Source organism: Pelophylax lessonae (genome assembly GCF_965119305.1).
Source record: "Pelophylax lessonae genome assembly, chromosome: 1".
Lineage (NCBI taxonomy): Eukaryota > Metazoa > Chordata > Amphibia > Anura > Ranidae > Pelophylax > Pelophylax lessonae.
In genome coordinates, this window is record NC_138768.1 from 699258868 (window position 1) to 699285289 (window position 26422).

At 39.8% G+C, this 26422-nt stretch overlaps 1 protein-coding gene across 1 annotated transcript in view; it reads left to right on the forward strand.

The window, feature by feature from the left end:
- The window catches only part of GALNTL6 (polypeptide N-acetylgalactosaminyltransferase like 6), a 1801337-nt gene that overhangs the window by 1316760 nt on the left and 458155 nt on the right, over nt 1-26422 (forward strand). Inside the window, exons 5-6 of the mRNA XM_082264335.1 lie at nt 6049-6234; nt 19705-19888. Of these exons, the coding sequence (XP_082120461.1) occupies nt 6049-6234; nt 19705-19888 (370 nt within the window). The remainder of the gene's footprint in view (nt 1-6048; nt 6235-19704; nt 19889-26422) is intronic.

Genomic DNA, 26422 nt, shown 5'->3' on the forward strand with positions numbered 1-26422 from the left:
CCTTTCAAATGGACTTGTTAAACTGGATTCCTACTACTGACTGTTTGTCTGTGTTACACAACTTACACATCTACCAATCATATAGCAAATATGAGTTTTGAAATCAAAAATGTGTACATTTCAATTTACATTAATATTTACAATTACAAAATGGAGATTTATACATAAACTCCTCATCAGGCAACAGTCTAATGGGGATTACACATAAACTCATAAGACAACAAACATAACTTCATCTGGTCCTCCTATAAACATACCAGCCTGCTGATAAAATGCTAAGAATAGTGCTGTAGTATGTAAGCCTTTCAGGACCAAGAACAGCATTTTAGAAAGTGTTATTGGTACAACACAGCATAGAATGCAACATCCTTAAAGTGTTACTAAAGTCTATTTTTAAATTAAAAGAACAAACATTATACTCACCTGCTCTGTGCAATGATATTGCACAGAGCAGCCTTGATCCTCCTTTTTTCAGGTTCCCCACTAGCGATCTTGGCTCCTCCTCTTCCTTGTGTGTCCCCATAGCAAGCCATTTGTCATGGGGCACATGGGGCCCCCTTGCTCACGAGCTGTGTGTCTATGGAGTCATGCTCCATAGACACACACAGTGGGGCTTAGCACTGACCCCCACTTCCTCCTCAATGCATTCGATTGACAGCCAATGGCCCCTGCTGCTGTTTAAGTCCATGTGTGAAAAGGAAGAGAGGGGGGAAGAAATGCAGCCATGCACAGTGCTGGTTCTCTTCTCCCCCACACAGGGAAGGAGAAAGGCAGAGAAATATAACTTTTTTTAACGTTAATGCAAGGAATGCATTAAGGTAAAGAACATATTTAACTTTAGTATCACTTTAACTGGGTAACAAGGCAAGTTTAAAAATAGCTGGCAATTGCATCCAAAGGCAAAGGAGCACAGGTTTAGCAAACAAAGAAATCAGTCTAATGGGATGTACAGTAATGCTCAACAGCAATAGCAGTGTTTTATTGGTCTTTAGTAAGAGGTGCCTAAATATCTAATCTTGCCATGGGGTGGATCCGGGGGGGGGCAATTGTTCCACCCGGGAAAATATTACTGACTCTTCCTCCTGCTCTGGTGGGCCGACAAGCCCAGAATGTGGGTTCCCATAGCACCAGCTCCTGTCAGGCGGTGTGAAACCAAATGTACTCTGCCTGTGACAGGAGCAATACAGAAAGCATGGGCTCTGCTCTCTAATGCAGCTGTATGCTTCCTCTAGCACCACCTCCTGTCACACTGATGCTCAGAAATGGTGTGTTGGGAACCCACCAAAAGTACCTGCCAGCAGTACCAGCCAGCAATACCCACCAACAGTGCCTGCCAGCAGTACCCGCCAGCATTACCCACCAGCCAGCAGTACCCACCAGCAGTACCTAACAGCACCAGCCAGGAGTACCCACCAGCAACACCAGCCAGCAGTACCCACTAGCAGTACCAGCTAGCAGAACCCACCTGCAGTACCAGCCAACAGTACCCACCAGCACCAGCCAGCAGTACCCACCAGAAGTACCAGCCAGCAGAACCCACCAGCAGTACCAGCCAGCATTACCAGCCAGAAGTACCCACCAGCAGCACCAGCCAGCAGTACCCACCAGCACCAGCCAGCAGTACCCACCAGCAGTACAAGCCAGTGGAACCCACTGGCAGTACTGGCCAGCAATATCCACAAACAGTACCAGCTATCAGTACCCACCAGCCCTACCAGCCAGCAGAACCCACCAGCAGTACCAGCCAGCAGTACCCGCCAACACCAAACAGCAGTACCGGCCAGCAGAACCCACCAGCAGTACCAGCCAGCAGTACCCACCAGCACCAGCCAGCAGTACTCACAAGCAGTACCAGCCAGCAGAACCCACCAGCAGTACCAGCCAGCATTACCCACCAGCAGTACCTGCCAGCAGTACCAGCCAGCAGTACCCACCAGCACCATCCAGCAGTACCCACCAGCAGTACCAGCCAGTGGAACCCACTGGCAGTACCGACCAGCATTACCAGCCAGCAGTACCCACCATCACCAGCTAGCAGTACCCACCAGCAGTCTAAGCCAGCAGAACCCATCAGCAGTATCCACCAGCAGTGCAAGCCAGCAGTACTCACTAGCGGTACCAGCCCTGTAGGACAGCCAGCAGCAGCCACCAGCCATATCCACCTGGGGGACAGCAACAGCCAGTGATACCTGCAGGAATCCTGAGGAAGGGAAAATTGAAGTCAGTTGAGGTGCAGGTAAACGGCAGTGCATCTGTGTGAAAGCAGCCTTTGGCCCCTTTCACACAATTGGTCTAATCGTGTCCGCCTGTTCATTTTTCAGGTGGACCCAATTGGACCATCCATGCACCTCTATAAAGTGGCAGATGTAAACAGACTTGTGTCCGTTTACACCCACCTATCTCCAATCTGATCCTCCTAAAAAAACTGAAGGGGATCTGTCCCCTTCTATCTGGGCGGCCCATAGAGTAGAGCGGGCTTTGTCTGTGTCTGCTCTGCATATGCTGAGTGAACAAGGACCTGTCATCTGCCCACTCCACTCATGGTGGCCTGCACCTGGGTACCAAGGTGTTAAAATGTCCCTCTCTCCTCAAAAGGTTAGGCACCCCTGCTGTAGGGGCATGAGTCCCAAATGGAGAGGTGCACTGTAGCAGCCTTCCCCCTTAGTTTTGCCGCAGTATGTGGAGAAGGGAAGGAGTCCCAAATGGAGAGGTGCGCTATACTGTAGTGCATCAGGAGACCTGCGGGGAAATCATAGAGATCTCCTGTGAAGTTGAAAAAGGGGTAAGACCACTGCCACTTTCGCGGCTGGCCTTAACATTTTCATTACTGTGGTTGGCAGGTCTCACTATTCTTCCCTATCTCCTGATAGAGGTGAGAGGAAGTGGCATCATTTTAAACATGTCACTGTTTTAAACAAGGTTAGGACTGTATGATACGTTAAAAACAGTTCTGTAAGCAACACCCTATTTTTTGGTAGTGCCCCTCCCGAGACTAGACTCTGGATCCGCCTCTGTCTTGCCATGGAAAAAGATACATTTTTGTAGTAGCTATTGAATCCTATTACAGGCCAACACAGAAAAGTTATGAGATTTGTTGTACAGTGGGTACGGAAAGTATTCAGACCCCCTTAAATTTTTCACTCTTTGTTATATTGCAGCCATTTGCTAAAATCATTTAAGTTCATTCTTCTTCCTCATGAATGTACACACAGCACCCCATACTGACAGAAAAACACAGAATTGTTGACATTGTTGCAGATTTATTAAAAAATAAAAACTGAAATATCACATGGTCCTAAGTATTCAGACCCTTTGCTGTGACACTCATATATTTAACTCAGGTGCTTTCCATTTCTTCTGATCATCCTTGAGATGGTTCTACACCTTCATTTGAGTCCAGCTGTGTTTGATTATACTGATTGGACTTGATTAGGAAAGCCACACACCTGTCTATATAAGACCTTCCAGATCACAATGCATGTCAGAGCAAATGAGAATCATGCGGTCAAAGGAACTGCCTGAAGAGCTCAGAGACAGAATTGTGGCAAGGCACAGATCTGGCCAAGGTTACAAAAAGATTTCTGCTGCACTTAAGGTTCCTAAGAGCACAGTGGCCTCCATAATCCTCAAATGGAAGACGTTTGGGACGACCAGAACCCTTCCTAGAGCTGGCCGTCCGGCCAAACTGAGCTGTCGGAGGAGAAGAGCCTTGGTGAGAGAGGTAAAGAAGAACCCAAAGATCACTGTGGCTGAGCTCCAGAGATGCAGTCAGGAGATGGGAGAAAGTTGTAGAAAGTCAACCATCACTGCAGCCCTTCACCAGTCGGGGCTTTATGGCAGAGTGGCCCGACGGAAGCCTCTCCTCAATGTAAGACACATGAAAGCCCGCATGGAGTTTGCTAAAAAACACCTGAAGGACTCCAAGATGGTGAGAAATAAGATTCTCTGGTCTGATGAGACCAAAATAGAACTTTTTTCCCTTAATTCTAAGCGGCATGTGTGGAGAAAACCAGGCACTGCTCATCACCTGTCCAATACAGTCCCAACAGTGAAGCATGGTGGTGGCAGCATCATGCTGTGGGGGTGTATTTCAGCTGCAGGGACAGGACGACTGGTTGCAATCGAGGGAAAGATGAATGCGGCCAAGTACAGGGATATCCTGGACAAAAACCTTCTCCAGAGTGCTCTGGACCTCAGACTGGGCCGAAGGTTTACCTTCCAACAAGACAATGACCCTAAGCACACAGCTAAAATAACGAAGGAGTGGCTTCACAACAACTCCTTAACTGTTCTTGAATGGCCCAGCCAGAGCCCTGACTTAAACCCAATTGAGCATCTCTGGAGAGACCTAAAAATGGCTGTCCACCAACGTTTACCATCCAACCTGACAGAACTGGAGAGGATCTGCAAGGAGGAATGGCAGAGGATCCCCAAATCCAGGTGTAAAAGACTTGTTGCATCTTTCCCAAAAAGACTCCTGGCTGTATTAGATCAAAAGGGGGCTTCTACTAAATACTGAGCAAAGGGTCTGAATACTTAGGACCATGTGATATTTCATTTTTTCTTTTTTAATAAATCTGCAACAATGTCAACAATTCTGTGTTTTTCTGTCAGTATGGGGTGCTATGTGTACATTCATGAGGAAGAAGATTGAACCTAAATGATTTTAGCAAATGGCTGCAATATAACAAAGAGTGAAAAATTTAAGGGGGTCTGAATACTTTCCGTACCCACTGTAAATCTTAGGGCATAAAGTTCCTTTCTGAACTGTTTGCAAAATAACAAATACACCATAACATGCAAAGTCCATTAATTTATTGTTACTTATCAGAAAATATACTTACAGTATCTGACCTTAAAGTCTGGTTGGTTGCTATGGGTGGCTGTGCATTTTTCATTATTTTTATCAAATGTTTAGATTATTAAAAAGAGCAGCAATGTAGTTGTAGGAACCATGTCTCATTTCCATGTTAAGTACTGCATATAATAATGGCTTACTGGTAACTTCAAAAATATTTATTATCAAGCAGATATCCATCATTTTAGTGACAGCATTGTGTACATGTCATACAATACTACTGTATTATTTTTGAAGCACTAGAAATAATAGACAGCGAAGTTGTAATTAGGTTGACAACTGCTGGATGTACTTAGCAGTTCATTCATTCTATTATTTTTCAGATTTATCAATAAATGTCAGTTGTTTTTGCCAGTAAATATTTTAAGAATTGTATAGGGGATCAAAGGCACTACAACCTTTAGCAAAAGGCCAATTTTTCAAAGTTGAATGTCTTGCCTTGATTAAATATAGGGTGAAATCCCAATAGGGTGAGCTGCAAGCAAAATTAACAAAAAAGGCATGAAGGTCAATCGGTTGGGGTCACACCACTATTCTCTCTCTCTCTTTCCAGGGCACCTGTTTTGTTTTTGCAATAGATATTAGAAGGTTGGAGGTCTCTTCACAAAATATAAAACTACAAAGTATTTGAATGTGTATATCCTGGCCACTGTGGCACTTTAAAACTAAGAACCTTAATATCAAAGTCAAGACCTCAATCCAATTAAGAATATATGTGAAGATTGAACGTTTCTGGTTACCAGGGATCCTCATACAGCTTGGCAAATCGATTTTGCAGAATAAATGAATACTGTAGGATTCAAATGTGCTAAGTTACTAAACACCTACCCCTTAATATCCACAACTATAACTATAGTCCTATTAGTCCAGGCTAGTCCAAGAGGAATGAATAAGTCTGTGACGCACTTACTGTATTTCAAATCATTTATCCAACCATGTCCCAGATTGTTCTTTAAAGAATCCTAATTCTATAAAGCATTACACATTTTTAATGTATCCTGTTCCAGCTGTTGCAATCAGTGAAAAAAAACAATAACCTCACAGATGGAGGCTGTACAGATACTTACATTAATGTAAAGATATTCCACATGCAATGACATATCTGTAAATAATAGATTGAAATGAATTGTTTTTTGTTGTAAAATTAATAGTTTTAACCAACTGGTGTTTACTGTCTTCCCTTTCTATAGAACATCTCAAGGAAAAATTGGAGGAATATATGTCATACTATTCAAAAGTGAGAATTATACGCACTAAGAAACGAGAGGGACTAATCCGTACTCGACTGCTGGGAGCATCTGTTGCTAAAGGAGAAGTGTTAACTTTTCTCGACTCTCATTGCGAAGTCAATGTCAACTGGTTACCACCTTTACTTAGTAAGTATCATGGCACACAGATGTACATTTTGACCTGCTAAATGAAGGAAAGCAGTAAAGAGATATGGGGGGGGGGGGGGCTTGACAAGTAATGCATACTTAATATAATTAATCATTTTTTTAAGTGCCTGCCTCACTGTATACAATTTTCTTAAGAAAATAGATTTTTGTGAATTCATTGCAAAGCTTTATATCTGGAGATCCTGTCAGTAAAAGCACTTCCTCTTGGGGGCTGACAACTCTAAGCCTTCCTTCTGTTGCCCATTAGACTGCCTATCAAGTTTATCAGATGGGCCTAACATACCTGTTCAGTTTAAGGGAAGTTCAGTGAACATATCACCAGTTTGAATGCAAAATTTGAACCACATTGAAGTCAATAGATGCTGAATCTGTAAAATCAATTATGCTCATTTTAAATGCAAGGGATTAGCAAAAAATGGCATGGGGGCTTGACTTTTCCTTGGGATTCAAATGCAATAAAAAACGTTTATATGATATCGTTTTGCGAGGAGAGGTGCATTTAATATTGCTTGAAGTGAAGTATTAAAAATGAGCTATTGTTTTAAAAAGCTGCTTTGGGGATTCCCTAAACTTGTCAGAAAAGTGCCCTGTGTCTAGGATGTATATAAAGTACTTCAGCAAAAGGATTCACAAAAAAAGGAAAAATACTATTTAAATTGCTGGTCATTTACATTTTCTTGTACTGTAAGTGTCTTTTATTTTGTAAAAAAATAGGAATGGAGACTTTCCAAAGTACATACCAGACCCTCATCAAAAAGGAGGTGGGTATGGTATGTATTTTGTGTGGGTCCATTTACCATTTTTTACAAAAAAGAATCTGGATAGGAAAACTAACTTTTTGGCAATGTTTTTTTTTTTTTGTTTGTTGCTATTGCTGTAAAAAAAAGTGTGCCTCCCCTTCGAAATCCAGGCCAGACCCTTCTGATCTTGTATGGATATTTGGGGTCCCACGCAATATCCACTATAAAATCAATATCAAACCATTTAGATCTTTTACAGATTTTAGGAGGGAATCAAATGCAAAAAAAAAAAAAAGCCACATGATCTCTATAAAAATCCATGCAAGACCCTATTGATCTGGTGTGAAGGGGCTCTTCCCCACAACCCTGGATCAGTGGTTTTGGGGGTGTGGGGGGTTTTTCAGAAACTGGAAGGCACCTTTTTAGATGAAGGGCTCCAGATATTATACATTTCATAAGAATAATTAACCACTTTGTGACCACCCGCCGCCTATTTTCTGCAGGGTGGCTCGGGCAGGCAGAACGATGTAGACCTATGTCGCTCGTCTGAGAGGAGCGGGGGGGGGAGTGTGTGCCACCGGTGGTGCGCTCCCGCCACCGATCGTCAGCGGGGAGGCCGGCACGTGTGTCAGGCAGCTCCGATTGCCGCCTGACACCTGCGATCGTTCCCCGCTGAGAGAGGACGATCGGCTGTTGTAAACACAGCTGACCGTCCTTCTCCCTGGGATGATCGCAGAGCTCATGTGATCCTGCTCTAGAGGATCACATGTTTCTGTGGTCATCTCAGAAGCCACGCCCCCCCAGTTAGAATCACTCCCCTAGGGTCACATTTAACCCCTTGATCACCTATACTGTTTACCCCTTCCCTGCCAGTGTCATTATTACGGTAACAGTGCATATTTTAAGCACTGATTACTGTAGTAATGTCCCTGGTACCCCAAAAGTGTCAGCAATGTTAGTTAGGGGTCCAATCTGTCCGCCGCAATGTCGCAGTCCCCCAAAAAATTGCAGATCGCCACCATTACTAGTAAAAAAAATAAATAAATAAAAAACTACATTAATCTTTCCCGTAGTTAATAGACACGATAACTTTTGCGCAAACCAATCAAAATACGCTTATTGCTGGTTTTTTTACCAAAAATAAGTAGCAGAAAACAAATTGGTCTAAAATGTTAAAAATTTGATTTTTATATTGTTTTTTCTTTGGGAATGTTATATAGCAGAAAGTTAAAAATATTTTTATTTTTTTTTCAAAATTGTCGCTCTTTTTTTGTTTATAACGCAAAAAATGAAAATCGCACAGGTCATCAAATACCACCAAAAGAAATCTCTATTTGTGGAAAAAAGGACGTAAATTCCATTTGGGTATAGCGCCGCACGACTGCGCAATTGTCCGTTAAATTAATGCAACTTTGTGTAAAAAAAAAAAAAAAATATATATATATATATTTCCCGGAACTCGTGGCAAAATATTCCATGGACTCACCATGCCTCTCAGCAAATAGCTTGGGGTGTCTACTTTCTAAAATTGGGTCATTTGGGGGGTTTGTGCTATCTTGGAATTTTAGGGCCTCCGAAACTGTGACAGGTAGTGCAGAGGTGAAATGCACAATTTACGCCATTAGAAAACCTGAGAGTGTTGATTGGTTTTCAGGGTCCTGTACACAGCTAGGCTCCCAAAAAGTCTCACACATGTGGTATCCCTGTAATCAGGGGAAGCAGTAGAATGTATTTTGGGGTGTCATTCCACATATACCCATGGCATGTGTGAGCAATTTATCATTTAGTGACAACTTTGTGTTAAAAAAAAAATAAAAAATGTAATTTTCCCGAAAATTGTGGTAAAATATAAAATATTCCATGGACTCACCATGCCTCTCAGCAAATAGCTTGGGGTGTTTACTTTCCAAAATGGGGTAATTTGGGGGGGGTTGTGCTATCATGAAATTTCAGGCCCTCCGAAACTGTAATGGGTAGTGAGGAGTAAAATCAAAAATTGACGCCATTAGAAAACCTGCAAATAGTGATTGATTTTCGGGGTTCCGTACACAGCTAGGCTCCCAAAAAGTCTCACACATGGGGTATCCCCATACTCAGGAGAAGCGGCAGAATGAATTTTGGGGTGTCATTCCACATATACCCATGTCATGTGTGAGAAATGTATCTTTTAGTGACAACTTTGTGTTGAAAAAAAAATTGTAATTTTCCCAAAACTTGTGGCAAAATATGAAATATTCCATGGACTCACCATGCCTCTCAGCAAACAGCTTGGGGTGTCTACTTTCCAAAATGGGGTCATTTGGGGGGGGTTTTGTGGTATCTTGACATTTCAGGGCCTCCTAAACCATTATAGGTAGTGAGAAAATGCAATGAAAAATGTACGCCCTTTGAAATTCTGATGGTGGGGATTGGTTTTCAGGGTCCCGTACACAGCTAGGCTCCCAAAAAGTCTCACATATGTGGTATCCCTGTACTCAGAAGAAGCAGCAGAATATATTTTTGGGTGCAATTACACATTTACCCATGGCATGTGTGAGAAATATATAATTTCAATGACAACTTTGTGTAAAAAAAATATATATATTTTTTTAGTCATTTTTCAAACACCTGTAACAAAAAAAATGAAATATTCAATGAGCTCAACATGCCTCCCAGGACATTTCTTAGGATGTCTACTTTCCAAAAATTGGTAGTTTGGGGGGGGGGGGGGTTGTACTGCCCTGCCATTTTAGCACTTCATAAAATGAGATAGGCAGTCAGAAATTAGAGCTGCGTAAATTTCAGTATTTACACCATAGTTTGTAGACGCTATAACTTTTGCGCAAACCAATAAAAATACGCTCATTAAAATTTTTTTTGTCAAAGACATGTAGCTAAATACATTTTGGCCAAAATATATGACATAAATTGAGTATATTGGATATTTTTTAAAAGACAAAGTTGAAAATGTCATTTTTTCTCAAAATTTTCGCTCTTTTTTTATTAATATCAAAAAAAAAAAAGCCCAGAAGTCATCAAATACCACCAGAAGAAAGCTCTGTTTGTGGGAAAAAAAGGACGTAAGCTTCATTTGGGTACAGCATTGCATGACCATGAAAAAAGGAGGTCTGGTCAGGAAGGGGGTAAAATCTTCCGGGGCTGAAGTGGCTAAGAACCATCTTTTATTGACTTACCTTCAAACAAAGATGTACAAGTACACAGTACACCCAAACTACACACCACCGTTTGTTTTATAGCAGGCATCCTCAGTCTGCGCCTGCCAAATTTTAGGCTTCAGAGCTAAAAAAAAGCTTGAGTGTTTATTTCTTTATTTATTTATTTATTTGTGCTTTGTTTTGAACTGCCGTATTTTATTAAATGAATTTGCCGTTCCAAGTTTAACTTTTTTCAAATTCTATAAAAATACCAAAAAGAGAAATGGGGCTTCATAGTGCTCAGTATCTCGGGAATGAAACGATAAATGATTAAAAAATATTTTATTCATTTACAAAGAGTAAAAGGCATTTCAGTAAAGCCCTGAAAAAAAAACATATATATTACATGTCTCCGCTGACATTGGATGCCCCATAGAGATGCATTGGGTGACCGTTCAGATCCACCAAAAAAACTGACAGGCGGATCTGAACGGTCCGCCTTTGTGAAAGGGGCCTTATTTTAAAAAATTGTTGGTTGTTTGAGGTTATTACAGTTTAGATGTACCTAATAAATGTGTTAATGTATTCATTTTCTGGTAGTTATACACAGTATGTGTTGGCGGATCCACATGCACGTTTTACTTAACTTGCCATTAGTGCAACCAAGTGATTGTGTTTTTTATGGGGCTTCCTATTTCAGCTCAAGTCTACCACTTAGTTCAGACCAGCAAAGATTCACTGAACATAATAAAATCCCTGTGTGACTTGTCCTGCAACCATTACCACCTGTCGACTGCTCACAGTAAATATACTGTGAATGAGCAGCAGGTACAGGCACAGTCATGCACATTTACGTGGCCAGCCTTCTTTTGGGTTTGGGGCACACATGTGCATGCCCCCTGCTAACCCATTCTGTGATTGGACACAGCACAGGTTTGGCAGCAGATTTCAGCCAATGATGTCGGCTGAAACCTGCTGATCGGCTGTGTCCAATCTCACAGTCTTCCTCAACCTAATCTGTTCAGTCAATGCAAGCTACATAAATTAGCTATAGCAAGCATAATAGAATCAAAATTTCAAGATACATCTGGAAAAAGCCTAGACACTGTAAAGTACTGGATGACAACAGCAATCCATTGCTTTTTGCCCATTGAGGGGCCACTTATGGGACTATACTTGTTTGATTGTAGATTATAATTCTATTTCAAAGGTGCATGGTGACATTGGTTGAAACAAACATCAACAATGTCAAGGGTACTTGGGCAGTTGCATCTGCAGTTTTTTTCTAATTAAGACCACCTCAATATTGCCATATGGATGAGTGATTTTGGGGTGGAGGAACCTAACTAGCCTGCACAGAGTCCTGACCTCAACGCGATAGAACACTCTTGGGAGGAATTAGAGCAGAGACTGCGAGCCAGGCCTTCTCGTCAAATATCAGTGCCTGATCTCACAAAGGCACTTCTGGAAGAAAGGTCAAACATTCCTATAGACACACTCCTAAACTTTGTGGACAGCCTTCCCAGAAGAGTTGAAGCTGTTATAGCTGCAAAGGGTTGGCCAACTCAATATTGAACCCTATGGACTAAGACTGGGATGCCATTAAAGTTTTGTGTTTGTGCAAAGACAGATGTCCCAATACTTTTGACTATATATACTGTATATATATACTGTATATATATATGTATATATATATATATACGGCCTTGTATTCAGGTGGTTTTACCAATATTATGGCTGTAGCTGCACTTTGTATGGCTAAATTCGCACTGCACCCACACAAAAGTTGCACATGAGGCATTTTTTCAGCCGCATCAGGATCGGATCGCACAGTGGTTTACACTTGTGCGATCCGATCCTGTGCGAACTGTCAGATCGCACTGCGATATGCGATCAAACTGGGGGTGTCGTTAACATTTCATTGACACCCCCAGTATAACGCATATGGCAGTGTGAACTGCCAGATGTGTGTTTGCGATGCGGGAACAGGCTGCGAATTCGCAGCCTTCCCGCATCGCACAAGTGTGACCCGGCACTCAGAAACCAAAAGTGATAAGGATTTTGTCACTTCCAGTTTCAGTTTGTTTGTTTACAAGTCATTACTCGATTGAAAAACACCTAACTAAATTAATCTCAGTTTGATCAGATGCTTTGGATGCCAGAGAAGAGATATGGGTTCTAAAAGACCCACAATCTCTCCATAAAGAGAATCTTTGACAGCCCATGCTATCACAAGGCATGATGTTTAAGTGTAGAAAATTTAATAAAAAATATTATAAAATAAAAAAAAATTAAAGCCACTTCCCAGATGCAAAAACAGAGATCGCACCACACATCTGAGGTATCACTGTGAACGTCAGAGTGAGAGTAATAATTCTAGCACCAGAACTCCTGTGTAACTCTGAACTTGTAACCTGTAAAGGCTTTTAAAGCGATGCCTATGAAGAGTTTTAGGTACCTGAGTTTGTCACCGCTCTACGGCGTATGCAGTTTTAATACATGACACGTTAGATATCTATTTAATCAAAGTAACACTATTTTTTAGATTTTACCAAAAACATTTGTATCATGCGTCTGTGTGCAATAAAATTAATAATTTTTTTTTTCCCCTGAAAATTTGCATTTGACAAGCTGCTGTGCAAATATTGTGCAACATGAAAAACTGCAAAAACAACCATCTTATGCCTCGTACACAAGCAACGATTATCGGCCGACCGATCGTCAGACTTTTGTCCAGAGTTGTGTTTTGTTGGTTGGAATGTGCCTAGACTGCACACAAATTTTCTCGGCCAACAAAAATCAACTTCAGAAGTGATGTCATGTGCTGGTTTACTTTCCATATGTGTTTTCTTCTCTGAGCATGCCCAGTCTTGCTCATCAGATTTTTGTCTGCCGAAATCTGTACTGACTGACGGAAAATCGGCCGTTGTGTTGACGGCCAACAAAAATTTTATAGCCTGCACACCAGATTTTTTTCGGCCGAAAAGTCGGAGTCGGTTGTCGAAAGCATCATACTAACAAGCCGAAAATCGACTGATCGGACGTTGGCCGAAAATTCCCGGCCAATAATCGATGCGTGTGTACGAGGAATTATTCTACAGGGCCTCTATTTAAAAAAAAAAAATATATATATATATATATATATATACACATATATATGGGACTAATTTTCTAATAAGAAAAGGCATATATTTACATTTATGAGAGAAATGTCAGAAGTTAGTTTTGAAGTGGTTAATAAAATGGTTTGGCCCAAACTATTTTACAGTTATTTTGTTGGTCAGCTTGGTTTGCATATAAAACAAAAAAAAAGTTAAATAATTTAGCAATTAATATACCACCAAGCTGAACTCTATGCTGAACACATGAAAAAAACACTTTACTGGCTACAGGGTTTGTAAAGCTTTTCATCCACTCAAAACAACTCTGCCTGAAAAAAATAAAAAAAATAAAAAAAACAGAAAGATTGCTTTGTATAGCAATACTAAGCTGGTCTGGGATCCATCGTGTTCTTTGAATGGATAATAAAGAAGCAGCTGAATCCAGAATGGGTCGTCCGTTTGCTCACCCTCCTGTAAGTATGGTTTCAGGTTCTATGTACAGTACATTCTGCTGTGCTCACAAAGAAGCTGTTCTAGGGAGTCACAAAGGAATGTCAGAGCAAGGTACTCTACATTAGACTGAACTGGCAGATTGTCTCTTCCCTATACAGAGCTCCTTCTAGCAGCTGATGGGAGGAGCTTCTTCAAACACCAATCATGTCATATAAAGTATAGATATCTATTTATTTTTTGTACAAGCTGCAAGAACAGTTACAGGATTTATTGAACTGGAACATATGGTGTGTTGTTTTATATGCATGGAATTTTGCTTTAGGACCCATCCAAACAGCTCATTATCATTTTTTAATTCCTATTTCTGCAAAATATAAAGGATTCAGTGAGCTTCACTGACATGTACAAAATTTAGTTGATGCTATATGAGGACTCTAGATGCATACATTCCATTATCAACAGTAGATAACTAAAGACTGCGTCATAGCGTTAACATAGCTGCCTATTAATCCTCTGGACACAATGGACACATTTGCAGACTTAAAGTATGATAGAAGGTATTTCATTTTTTTTTTTTGATAGAAGTAGTTACAAGATAACGGTTCCCCAGTCAACCTTTTATTTTTTTTTTTTGGTTTGTCTGTTTTTGGGATAGAGTGAAGAAGAATTAAACTCCCTGTTTTAATTGCTGTTTGTGCCCTTGTTAGGAAAATTCACTCCCACTATTTGTCCTGGTTATTATTACAATTTTTAAAGTGAAAGTAAATGTCCCCAGAATAGGTGAAATCTAGTGGGAACACTAGTCCTGGTGACCTAGGTGACTACCAGGGATCCCTCACTTTGGAGGCATTGCCTTTTTCTGCTTTGGCTATGGAAGAAGAAATTTAAGAGAAATCTCCCCAATGGGATGCAGATGACAATCTGGAAAAAATCTCCCTTACTGTATCCAAAATAAAAAATAAAAAGTTTTGCCTTGAGTTCTACTTTAAGGACAATCAATGGTTATGTGACTTAGCTTACTGAAAAGCCTTCACCAGGAGATGCTACTCTCCAAATCTTGACCGCCCAGTAAGTAACTATTTAGCTTACTTTATTAATGCAGTCGCCTTACACATATTATTTTATTCTCATCAATCAGTTGTGTAGTGCAGTGTTTCCCAACCTTTTTATATTCAAGGCATACTTTTAAATTCTGCACAATATCGAGGCACCCCATTCTAAAATCTAAAAAACGAAACTAATAGTTTTACATACTGCAGCAACATTCACACATGTAGAACACCCAACATTAGAGGTTGAAAGGGTGCACAATGAAATCCCGTGGCTTTGTGTTTTATTAATAGGAAGGCTTGATGATCCACCCGCTGGCTTTTATTCAATTTTGGGCAATTTTTAGGTATTTTGCCAAGGCACCCTTGAAGAAACCTGAAGGCACCCTGGTTGAAAAACGCTGGTGTAGTGTGATGTGACAATCCCCTTTACGGGCACAACAAAATATTATAGGTCCCATGTTTCATTTACTAAGTGGATCAGCCTCCTTACTAAGGATAGTAAAGGATGCTTTTTTTAAGGTGTAGAAAGACTGCAGAGTTCCCCCTTCCTTCTATGTTGGGCCATTCATTTGATGAGAGGTTGTTTTGTCTCCCCATATATAGTAGCTACTAGCTATACCATGACCTGGATAAATGAGAGCAAAGAATTAGGCCTAGTACACATTGCCTGAATGAAAACGGCTGACATTCAGGCAATGTGTACGGCAGATAGAAAAAAACGAAGAGATTTCCAGTCACAACTTACCAACCAGTCAGCTACCAACCAAATTGACCTGTCTAACAGTATGTGTTAAAAACAGGGGTTTTTAACGCAAACCCCTGTTTTTAACGCATACTGTTAGACAGGTCAATTCGGTTGGTCGCTGGCTGGTTGGTAAGTTGTGACTGGAAATCTTTTCGTTTTTTTTTTATCTGCGTCCGCCCTTCCAGTGCTCCTTACCACTAAGACCAGTTATAGATGGAGGCGGTGACCACTTTTTGCCTTTTTGCAATGTGTACGGTAGCCAGTTCGACTGCTTCCTTCTATGTTGGGCCATTCATTTGATGAGAGGTTGTTTTGTCTCTCCATATATAGTAGCTACTAGCTATACCATGACCTGGATAAATAAGAACAAAGAATTAGGCCTAGTACACATGGCCTAAATGAAACCGGCTGACATTCAGGCAATGTGTACGGCAGCCAGTTCGACAGAAGTCAGCTGTTTGGCCTGTCAAATTCTCGTGACTGAAAAAGGTTTGTTGACCGGATCCCTATCGGTGCACTTAGCCAACTGAGTGTTCTGGCGGTAGAGCCGTCCCCTTGTCAGAACCTAAAAGCTCAGCAGAGGAGATCGCTGTACTAACCTGCTGTGTTTAACAAAAAAAAAAACTAGTAGTGTGTATGAGGCTTTAATGGGGGATAGCAGATTTGACAAATATTTGCATAACAATGGAGATGTACTTGAAATCACTGAAAACTCAAACAACAGGATGACCTAATTGTTCAATAATGAGTCTCTCGGTTATTTCCTTTATAAAACAGTTATTTCCTTTGTGAAAGGCTTTTTTGTATTCTGTAGACAAAAAGACTATAGGAGATAAGAATTCCAAGCTTACTATGCTACCTCATGTAATATAATGTCTAGAAAGTACCATGCACTACTGGAGTTTTTGAAGTACAAAGCGATATGGCTGAATTGTAAGAAAATGTTTGATTAGCACTGTCTTGGTGAAACTTAAAGTTGCAATTTAATAAATATGGTTATTAAAATGCCAGTCATTCCCTTCGCAACAGCCTTAATAGTTAGATGTCTCAATTGTTAGAATGTACTATAGTAAAATAAATGCAATTTCCAATGGGCTGACATTGGAAATTGCATTTATTTGTTACATGTAATTATAGCAGTAAAACAGATAATGGCCACTTTATAAAAAAAATTGAACTGCCTTTTATTCCTTTACATTTACTTTATGTTAGATTTCAAGAACATACATAAAAGTAATGTCATTTTTTATACACCTTGCATGCCTCTTATTTTTCCAATGAGACCAGCCTTTGTTGAAAATATCCCCTAGACTAAAAGTTAAAGCCTGTAACAACTGGCTTCATAATAGTCAATGGAATATTGACCACTGTGCTGAATTGCAGCTCAAATTTTCATAGCACAAAGGGCAGGAAGGGAAAAAATAAACTGCTGCAAACAAAAAGAACCATTTGTTACAAATGAAGAATAAAATTTGAACAAGAAGTGGTGTTTTCTAAAATGCATCAATGCATATTATTTAAAATAAATATCACCTTATATGATCAGGGACACAAATACAATGGCAATTTCAAATATGATGAAATACTGAGTGACAGTTATTGTATTTTTATGTTGCTTCAGTTTTTACACAAATAAAACAGTTTATTGTGCATTTACAGGGGTAAAGTTATACAGGTGTGCCTCAGTATTTGTGGTAGTCACTACACTTGTTACTATTGGGAATGGAGGTATCCAATGAAAGATAATTTACTGTCTCTGTCCTTCTGACCACTCTGTGGACTGCATCTTCAGTACTGTAGGGGGGCTGCCTGCTTGTATGTGGATAAATCTGCAGTGAGCACCACTTTCAGGATGCTCATACTAAATACCTGCCTGTTATCAGGCGGATAACAGTCAAAAAATAGCAATCTACTAACCAATGGAAATATAGGGCATGACCATATTACATGGAAGGTTGGGAGGTTAGTCACAAGGTAGATTCACCTTTTTTGTCTTGGTAATTAGTGTGATGGAGAATCCAAAAATGTTGTTAGAACAAGAGGTGAAGGGAAATCCTCCAATCGGGATATCTGTTCTGGTGACGACTTTGTGATTTCCTCTCATTTCCTGTTGCACCCCCGTGTAGAGAAATCACCCCAATGGACCACAGACAGAAAAAAGGATTACCTGATGGGATTTGTCTCCTCCCAAAAGGGCTATGCATGCACTGGCCTTAAAGTGTTCACATCTGATAATTTGGGGTCACAGGCAGTGACGCCACAATTCTGCCCACAATTTCAAATTGCACTGAAATAGTGGTAAAACTCATCATGCGTGTTTGGGTGCCTTTAAGTTTTAGTCAGTTTTGCTGTGATTGTCGCTCAATAAATCCTGTGGCAATCATGGCAAAGAGCATCACGCAAAGCTTGTCACCCAAAAGAAGCCTCTGCTTGTTTCGGTTGACAAGCTTTACAAGATGTGGTTTGCCACGTTGGAGGTGCCATTAAAAATGAATGGCACCCCAACAGGCATGGTGCATTTTGCCACTATTGCAGTGCGATTTTGAATCACAGGCAGAATTGGGGCAATCCCAAATTGTCAGATGTTAACGGGGCCTAAAGCAAGCCTGTACTAAAAAAAGGGAGACATCTTTTGCTGCCATATTTTTTTAATACTACTAGTTGCTTGGCTGTTATGCTGATCTAATATTTACAGCCCTGAACTGGAACAATAATGTAGATCTGGTGTTCTGGCTTTATTTTGACTTCCGCTAGTATTAGTAGGAACCAGTCAGCAATGGCAACAAGGGCAGCCTCAGCACAGGATCCCTTTAATAATGATAATCCAATGTGGGTCTGATTGGTTTCTATAGGCATGTGCACATTACTGCTTTATCCATTTTTATCATTGCATTACGTAATCTTTGTTACACAACGGCTTAGCAGAGTATGGTGTAAGTTTGTCACAATAGGTATCCTCTATTTCAGAAACTCAATTTGCAGGGGGGGGGGAGCATAAAGAACAATATATGGATATCCAATTTGTTATGGACATATGCAGTTCTGAACACACTGAGAAGATTGTGATAAACCCCTCTAATTTCCATAAGGACAGGCATGCCTCATCTTGGAAATAAGTCTACTCATCTATGGTTATTTTTGCTAAATGCTTATTTAATGCATGGATTCTGTTTACCTAAGCCAATTATTGTACATATGTTACAGTTTGATTGTACAATCTCAATATAGTAATACTGTATGTAACATGAGGGCCTGCATTATTATAACTTACCAACTGTAGAATGAATAATTTGTTTTGGTAGGCCACTACATAGTTGTTCTTAAATCCAAAAGAGAGTGTATAATAAGGGGTCTATTTCAGAAAATTCTTTGGATGAATGTGAAGGCTGAACACATGTTTCCTTTATTTTCTGTAAAGGAATATTTCCTATGATCATCAGCTCCATCTACTGGCCAAAATGCAACATATTTTCCCGTTGAAGTAGTTCAGAAAACTATACTACATTTTGGCCACCAAATAGAGCTGGCAAACAGAGGGATTCATATATTAGAGAAAATACAGTGAAAATGTGTTCAGTCTGCACAAAAGTGTGTGGCATTTCGTCCAAGGAATGTTTTATAAATAGACCCCTAAGTGTAATGTGAATGACCAGGTTTATTCACATACCATAACCAGCTGCCTAAAACAGTCAAACGTATTAGGCAACATTAAATAGCTTTAACAGGTAAAAAAAAAGGAAGGAAAAGAAATTATCAGAATGCATAAAATGTATGCACGTTTTAATGCTTTACACGCTTACAAGAAATAAGCACTTCAGCACAAACCTAGAAAGATAATTCCAAAGCACAGCATCCTTCACAAGCTGTTTTGAGAGTATTTTAGACAGCAGTGCTTGTCTCTTCAAGTGACAGATTGAGGACATCTTGCCGCAGCTGAATGACAGAGATATAAGTGGCTGGGCTTCTGCTGCTCTCCCTGGGACACTGCTCCCCTAAAAAAAAAACTATAATTGTCTTTAATCACTGTCCAGCTGCATGAGGCTTGGCATTTGATGGCAGTTCAAATCTGCTTTAAAAAGTAAAATGCTTTGGGGGAGCCACAGTAGTTCAGGGAAAAAAGACAATCATTTCATCCCTGGGAGATTCGCCGCAGTCAAGTTTCAATAATATGATAAATGAGTGGACTAAACATATCTTCCTGTATTCTGTGCTTTCATTTTTCAGATCAGATTGCTCTGAATCACAAAACAATTGTGTGTCCCATGATAGATGTCATTGACCACAATCACTTTGGATATGAAGCTCAAGCAGGAGATGCTATGAGAGGAGCCTTTGACTGGGAGATGTACTATAAACGAATCCCAATTCCTCCAGAGCTGCAAAGAACAGATCCCAGCGAGCCTTTTGAGTAAGTAGAAATATACGTATAGAAAGCACACTGTGTGATAAGAAGATAACAAAGCAGGAATAAAATGCACTTTAAAGGCTTCTAGTACTGGATAAATGTTATACTTACATGTAACTTATCTTAAGAATAAATGCCATGGAGGAGTTTTGCACCTCTTCAGGTTAAAATTTCACAGAGGCACTTTTACTTTTATTGCTAAAGTAGGAAACTCTTTTGTTCTAAGACATCTGGAACAAAATTGGTCATGACCCTGTTCATTTAATAGTATTTTTGTGACTTTGGAGCTGCTTTTAAAGGTCTTTCTGCTCTCTATATATACGTAAAATACTCTATGCTAACGTATAAAAAAAATAAATTAATTAATTAATTAGAAGAATTATTTAGTAAAGCAAATGTCAACATGGAACAAGTCAAAATTTATATTTTACCTGACTGGAGCAATCTTAACTTTGATAGGTTGCCATATTGCTGTGCTTTGTACACAACTGTTGATCTTTCCATGGTATCACCAAATGAACTATCACAAGGGAAATTCAAAACTGATATTTGGTAATTAGCAACAGCAGATGCACAGTTCTGTTTAGACACTAATACTCATGGTTAATTGAGATTGAGTGATGAATATACACAAATATATCACAAGAGATGGTATAATATGGAAAGTGGATACTGAGTAAGGGAAGGTGGGACACAATTACATCAATCTTCATTTTCTTCATTTATGTCATATTGCCCTCTTTAAAATGTATGTAGCTTGCTTTTTAATTGGCTTTATGGAAAGTGAAACTTGTGCAATGCCAAACATCTGTTCTATTTTTTATTTTATATTGAAGTGCAGTACATCAAGAAACATTAGCGAAAAAAGGTTTCATCAGAGGTAGTGTTTGCAGCAACTTTTTAAAACACTTTCCTCTACCATGTTGGCACTGTAGAAAAAGCAGTGCATAAAGGCTACTTTCACAAAATCCATTAAGCCTCATTGTGACCTTGTTTATTTCAGCTACCCAGCACTTTACTGCAGATAGCAAATTTCTATAAAGCAAGTTTCATTATATTTATTTATTTAACTTTTTTGCAATGTTTTAACCATTAGTCTCTATTATCATACATCTTTTCTATATCATTGCTCAAAGACTGGCTTTACTATGTGCTATCCTTGTGTATAATTAAATAGACATGGATTGGACTATAAGGTTATTTATGCTTTCTCAACATTCGTGATTTATTGTATGGACCCTTTTTTCAGCTGCATGTTGAGTTAAGTGTTCTTATTCAAAGAATTCCAAAGAACACTTCTAGGCAGAAAAAAAAAATCAAGCCTTTTCCAGTTAGAATAGATGCAACAGGAAAAAAAGATTATTCCTCAGAAAATATAGACTTTACATTACACCTGTCATGAGAGAAGAACGAGGGCTGCCACTGCTGGTCCAGTTGTAAAAGTACTTATTGCCTGCAGTGTTAATTTTGGCGTAAAATTTATGTTTATTTTTAGTCATAGTCTTCTTACTAAAATGCCATTTTAGTTTTAGTTGTGTTTTAGTCATCTGAATTGTTTTAGTTTTAGTCATATTTAGTTGAAAAAAAAATAAAATCTGCCATACGTTTAGGCCGACTAAAATATCTTAAATTTTAGTCGGCTTAAATTTCAAGTACATTTTAGTTGACTAAAATCTTTTTAGTTGAATAAAATCTAATGGATTTAGTTAAATTTTAATGCATTATTTAGGCATTTCTCTAGAATTTCCAAACTCATTTTTTACTCCTGCAGTAAAAAAATAAATAAATCTAATATCATGTTATTATTTAAGGCATTAAGGTTCGAACAAACTATACAGAAATTTTGGACGGTGGTCTGAGGAGGCTTGTTAAGCTGCACAGTGATAAGCATGCCACACAACTAAGCACACTATGGTTGCTACCTTGCTTGCTGGGAAGGGAAACGCCCATAGGCTTTATAGGCGGAGTTACTAGGAAACTGGAAGTCCATGCGGGTAAAGGTCCTTCCCTCACATTTTACAATTGATGAAAAAGTAGGGTCATTTTTGTTTAATTTTCATCACTAGAAACATGTCGCAGATAAATATTATGACGAAAATGTTTTCATCAACAAAATTAACACTGGTTGCCTGGCTGTGCCTTGCTTCAACCTTTTTTTTATTTACAGTCATATAATAGATATGCTATGAATGAGTGTCAGGCAACTGTACCTTTATCCTTTAATTATGTATACCCCCTAGATGCAGCCTGTCATGTAATGTTCTTATCCTCCTCCTTGTTCCAGTGATATTTACTGTGTAGAAGTGCTTGATGCTGCACAGACTTTGACTGGTGAGGTCAAGGTCCCTTTCTTATGGCACATGCACATCATGACCCCCTTCATTTCTGTGAGCAATACTCACAGCTGCCTATAGCTTTTACAGTGGTGTGCTGCTCACCTTTAGAAACAAATCAATTAATCAAGCCATGATGTGTTTGCGCAGTCACAGGAAGACTAGGTTGTTTTTTTTCCCCAGCTATGGCTGTGGGGCACCAGGCAGCAACACACAATGCATATCACTGAAATGTTAAGGAAGGTAATGGGAGGAATGTAAGTGTTTTATATTCAGGCAGGTGGTGGCAGGACAAGAGTACTAAAGTTATAGTTGTCTTTACCAATATACTTTATATATACTTTATACTATACAGTGCATTGCGAAAGTATTCGACCCCCTTGAACTTTTCGACCTTTTGCCACATTTCAGGCTTCAAACATAAAGATATAAAACTATAATTCGTTGTGAATAATCAACAACAAGTGGAACACAATCATGAAGTGGAACGAAATTTATTGGATATTTCAAACTTTGTTAACAAATAAAAAACTGAAAAATTGGGCGTGCAAAATTATTCAGCCCCTTTACTTTCAGTGCAGCAAACTCTCTCCAGAAGTTCAGTGAGGATCTCTGAATGATACAATGTTGACCTAAATGACTAATTATGATAAATAAAATCCACCTGTGTGGTCTCCGTATAAATGCACCTGCACTGTGATAGTCTCAGAGGTTCGTTTAAAGCGCAGAGAGCATCATGAAGAACAAGGAACACACCAGGCAGGTTCGAGATACTGTTGTGGAGAAGTTTAAAGCCGGATTTGGATACAAAAAGATTTCCAAAGCTTTAAACATCCCAAGGAGCACTGTGCAAGCGATAATATTGAAATGGAAGGAGTATCAGACCACTGAAAATCTACGAAGCCCTGGCCGTCCCTCTAAACTTTCAGCTCATACAAGGAGAAGACTGATCAGAGATGTAGCCAAGAGGCCCATGATCACTCTGGATGAACTGCAGAGATCTACAGCTGAGGTGGGAAACTCTGTCCATAGGACAACAATCAGTCGTATACTGCACAAATCTGGCCTTTATGGCAAGAAGAAAGCCATTTCTTAAAGATATCCATAAAAAGTGTCATTTAAAGTTTGCCACAAGCCACCTGGGAGACACACCAAACATGTGGAAGAAGGTGCTCTGGTCAGATGAAACCAAAATTGAACTTTTTTGGCAACAATGCAAAACTTTATGTTTGACGTAAAAGCAACACAGCTCATCACCCTGAACACACCATCCCCACTGTCAAACATGGTGGTGGCAGCATCATGGTTTTGGCCTGCTTTTCTTCAGCAGGGACAGGGAAGATGATTAAAATGGATGGGAAGATGGATGGAGCCAAATACAGGACCATTCTGGAAGAAAACCTGATGGAGTCTGTAAAAGACCTGAGACTGGGATGGAGATTTGTCTTCCAACTAGACAATGATCCAAAACATAAAGCAAAATCTACAATAGAATGGTTCACAAATAAACATATCCAGGTGTTAGAATGGCCAATTCAAAATCCAGACCTGAATCCAATCGAGAATCTGTGGAAAGAACTGAAAACTGCTGTTCACAAACGCTCTCCATCCAAACCTCACTGAGCTCAAGCTGTTTTGCAAGGAGGAATGGGCAAAAATTTCAGTCTCTCGATGTGCAAAACTGATAGGGACACACCCCAAGTGACTTACAGCTGTAATCGCAGCAAAAGGTGGCGTAACTTAAGGGGGCTGAATAATTTTGCACTCCCAATTTTTCAGTTTTTTATTTGTTAAAAAAGTTTGAAATATCCAATAAATTTCGTTCCACTTCATGATTTGTTGTTGATTCTTCACAAAAAAATTACAGTTTTATATCTATGTATTATATATTATATATTATTATTATATATGTTTGAAGCCTTAAAAGGGGCAAAAGGTCGAAAAGTTCAAGGGGGGCGAAAACTTTTGCAATGCACTGTACACTACTTACCAGGTATGTGACTTAGAAATTATTGAAGTAAGGCCATCCAGCAACACAAATACTTGAGAACTTTCATGCTGAGCGCAATAGGTTGTCAATGGCAGACTACATATTTCTTTCATGACAGGTGAAAAGTGTGCCAAGTAACCTGATAAGAAATGCTACCAGTGTTATATGACTGTACAAAGTGTCCTACTGCGTGTATACCACTATGCTTACAACTTTCTTTGTTTCAGAATTTTGGCCTTTTATATCACATATCTATCACCAATCTCACCAACAATTCCATTGTCAAAAGTGAACAAAAAAATTACATCAACAAACATACATTTATTAGTTATTCACATTTCATTTTTACATGTAACAAAATCTGTCAACTTTTAATAGGGACATTTTAAGATGACCTAGCAACAGATGTATTGTTTTATATTTAAATGCATGCATGCTATGTAATGAGGAAATGTTGCACTCTGAAAGAGGTTACAGTGATCTCCATGACAATGTCTTCATCTTCCTTTCTCTTAAAAAAATGTTTGTTTAGTCATCATTTAGGGTCAGCATCTGTTTACGGGACAGGTGTTGGTCCAGAGATGGCAAAGCTACAGTATGTGTGCCTTACAAAGCTCTGCCACCTGCTATAGATTCCCGCTTTCCAGTGTAAGAATCCATTATGCTAAGATACTGATTTCATCTGCTGCCTCTCATTCTGTGACCTATCAACGTTAACTTCACCTTTTCACATAGATTAGTCCCCTTTCCCCTTACCCTGTGACATGATAGAATACTGCAGGAAACAGTAATCACTGGGTAGGGAAATATTTAATCCTCTCCTCAGCAGATCGATGACAATATTCTTAAATTATTCTATGCTTGGGCAATCTTTGAGCAGTTTTTTTTTTAAATTTATATTGTATAATATACTATGTACAGTGGGTACGGAAAGTATTCAGACCCCCTTAAATTTTTCACTCTTTGTTATATTGCAGCCAATTGCTAAAATCATTTAGGTTCATTCTTCTTCCTCATGAATGTACACATAGCACCCCATACTGACAGAAAAACACAGAATTTTTGACATTGTTGCAGATTTATTAAAAAAGAAAAACTGAAATATCACATGGTCCTAAGTATTCAGACCCTTTGCTGTGACACTCATATATTTAACTCAGGAGCTTTCCATTTCTTCTGATCATCCTTGAGATGGTTCTACACCTTCATTTGAGTCCAGTTGTGTTTGATTATATTGATTAGAAAATCCACACACCTGTCTATATAAGACCTTCCAGATCACAATGCATGTCAGAGCAAATGAGAATCATGAGGTCAAAGGAACTGCCTGAAGAGCTGAGAGACAGAATTGTGGCAAGGCACAGATCTGGCCAAGGTTACAAAAAGATTTCTGCTGCACTTAAGGTTCCTAAGAGCACAGTGGCCTCCATAATCCTCAAATGGAAGACGTTTGGGACGACCAGAACCCTTCCTAGAGCTGGCCGTCCAGCCAAACTGAGCTATCGGGGGAGAAGAGCCTTGGTGAGAGAGGTAAAGAAGAACCCAAAGATCACTGTGGCTGAGCTCCAGAGATGCAGTCAGGAGATGGGAGAAAGTTGTAGAAAGTCAAACATCACTGCAGCCCTCCACCAGTCGGGGCTTTATGGCAGAGTGGCCCGACGGAAGCCTCTCCTCAGTGTAAGACACATGAAAGCCTGCATGGAGTTTGCTAAAAAACACCTGAAGGACTCCAAGATGGTGAGAAATAAGATTCTCTGGTCTGATGAGACCAAAATAGAACTTTTTGGCCTTAATTCTAAGCGGTATGTGTGGAGAAAACCAGGCACTGCTCATCACCTGTCCAATACAGTCCCAACAGTGAAGCATGGTGGTGGCAGCATCATGCTGTGGGGGTGTTTTTCAGCTGCAGAGACAGGACGACTGGTTGCAATCGAGGGAAAGATGAATGCGGCCAAGTACAGGGATATCCTGGACAAAAACCTTCTCCAGAGTGCTCTGGACCTCAGACTGGGCCAAAGGTTTACCTTCAAACAAGACAATGACCCTAAGCACACAGCTAAAATAACGAAGGAGTGGCTTCACAACAACTCCGTGACTGTTCTTGAATGGCCCAGCCAGAGCCCTGACTTAAACCCAATTGAGCATCTCTGGAGAGACCTAAAAATGGCTGTCCACCAACGTTTACCATCCAACCTGACAGAACTGGAGAGGATC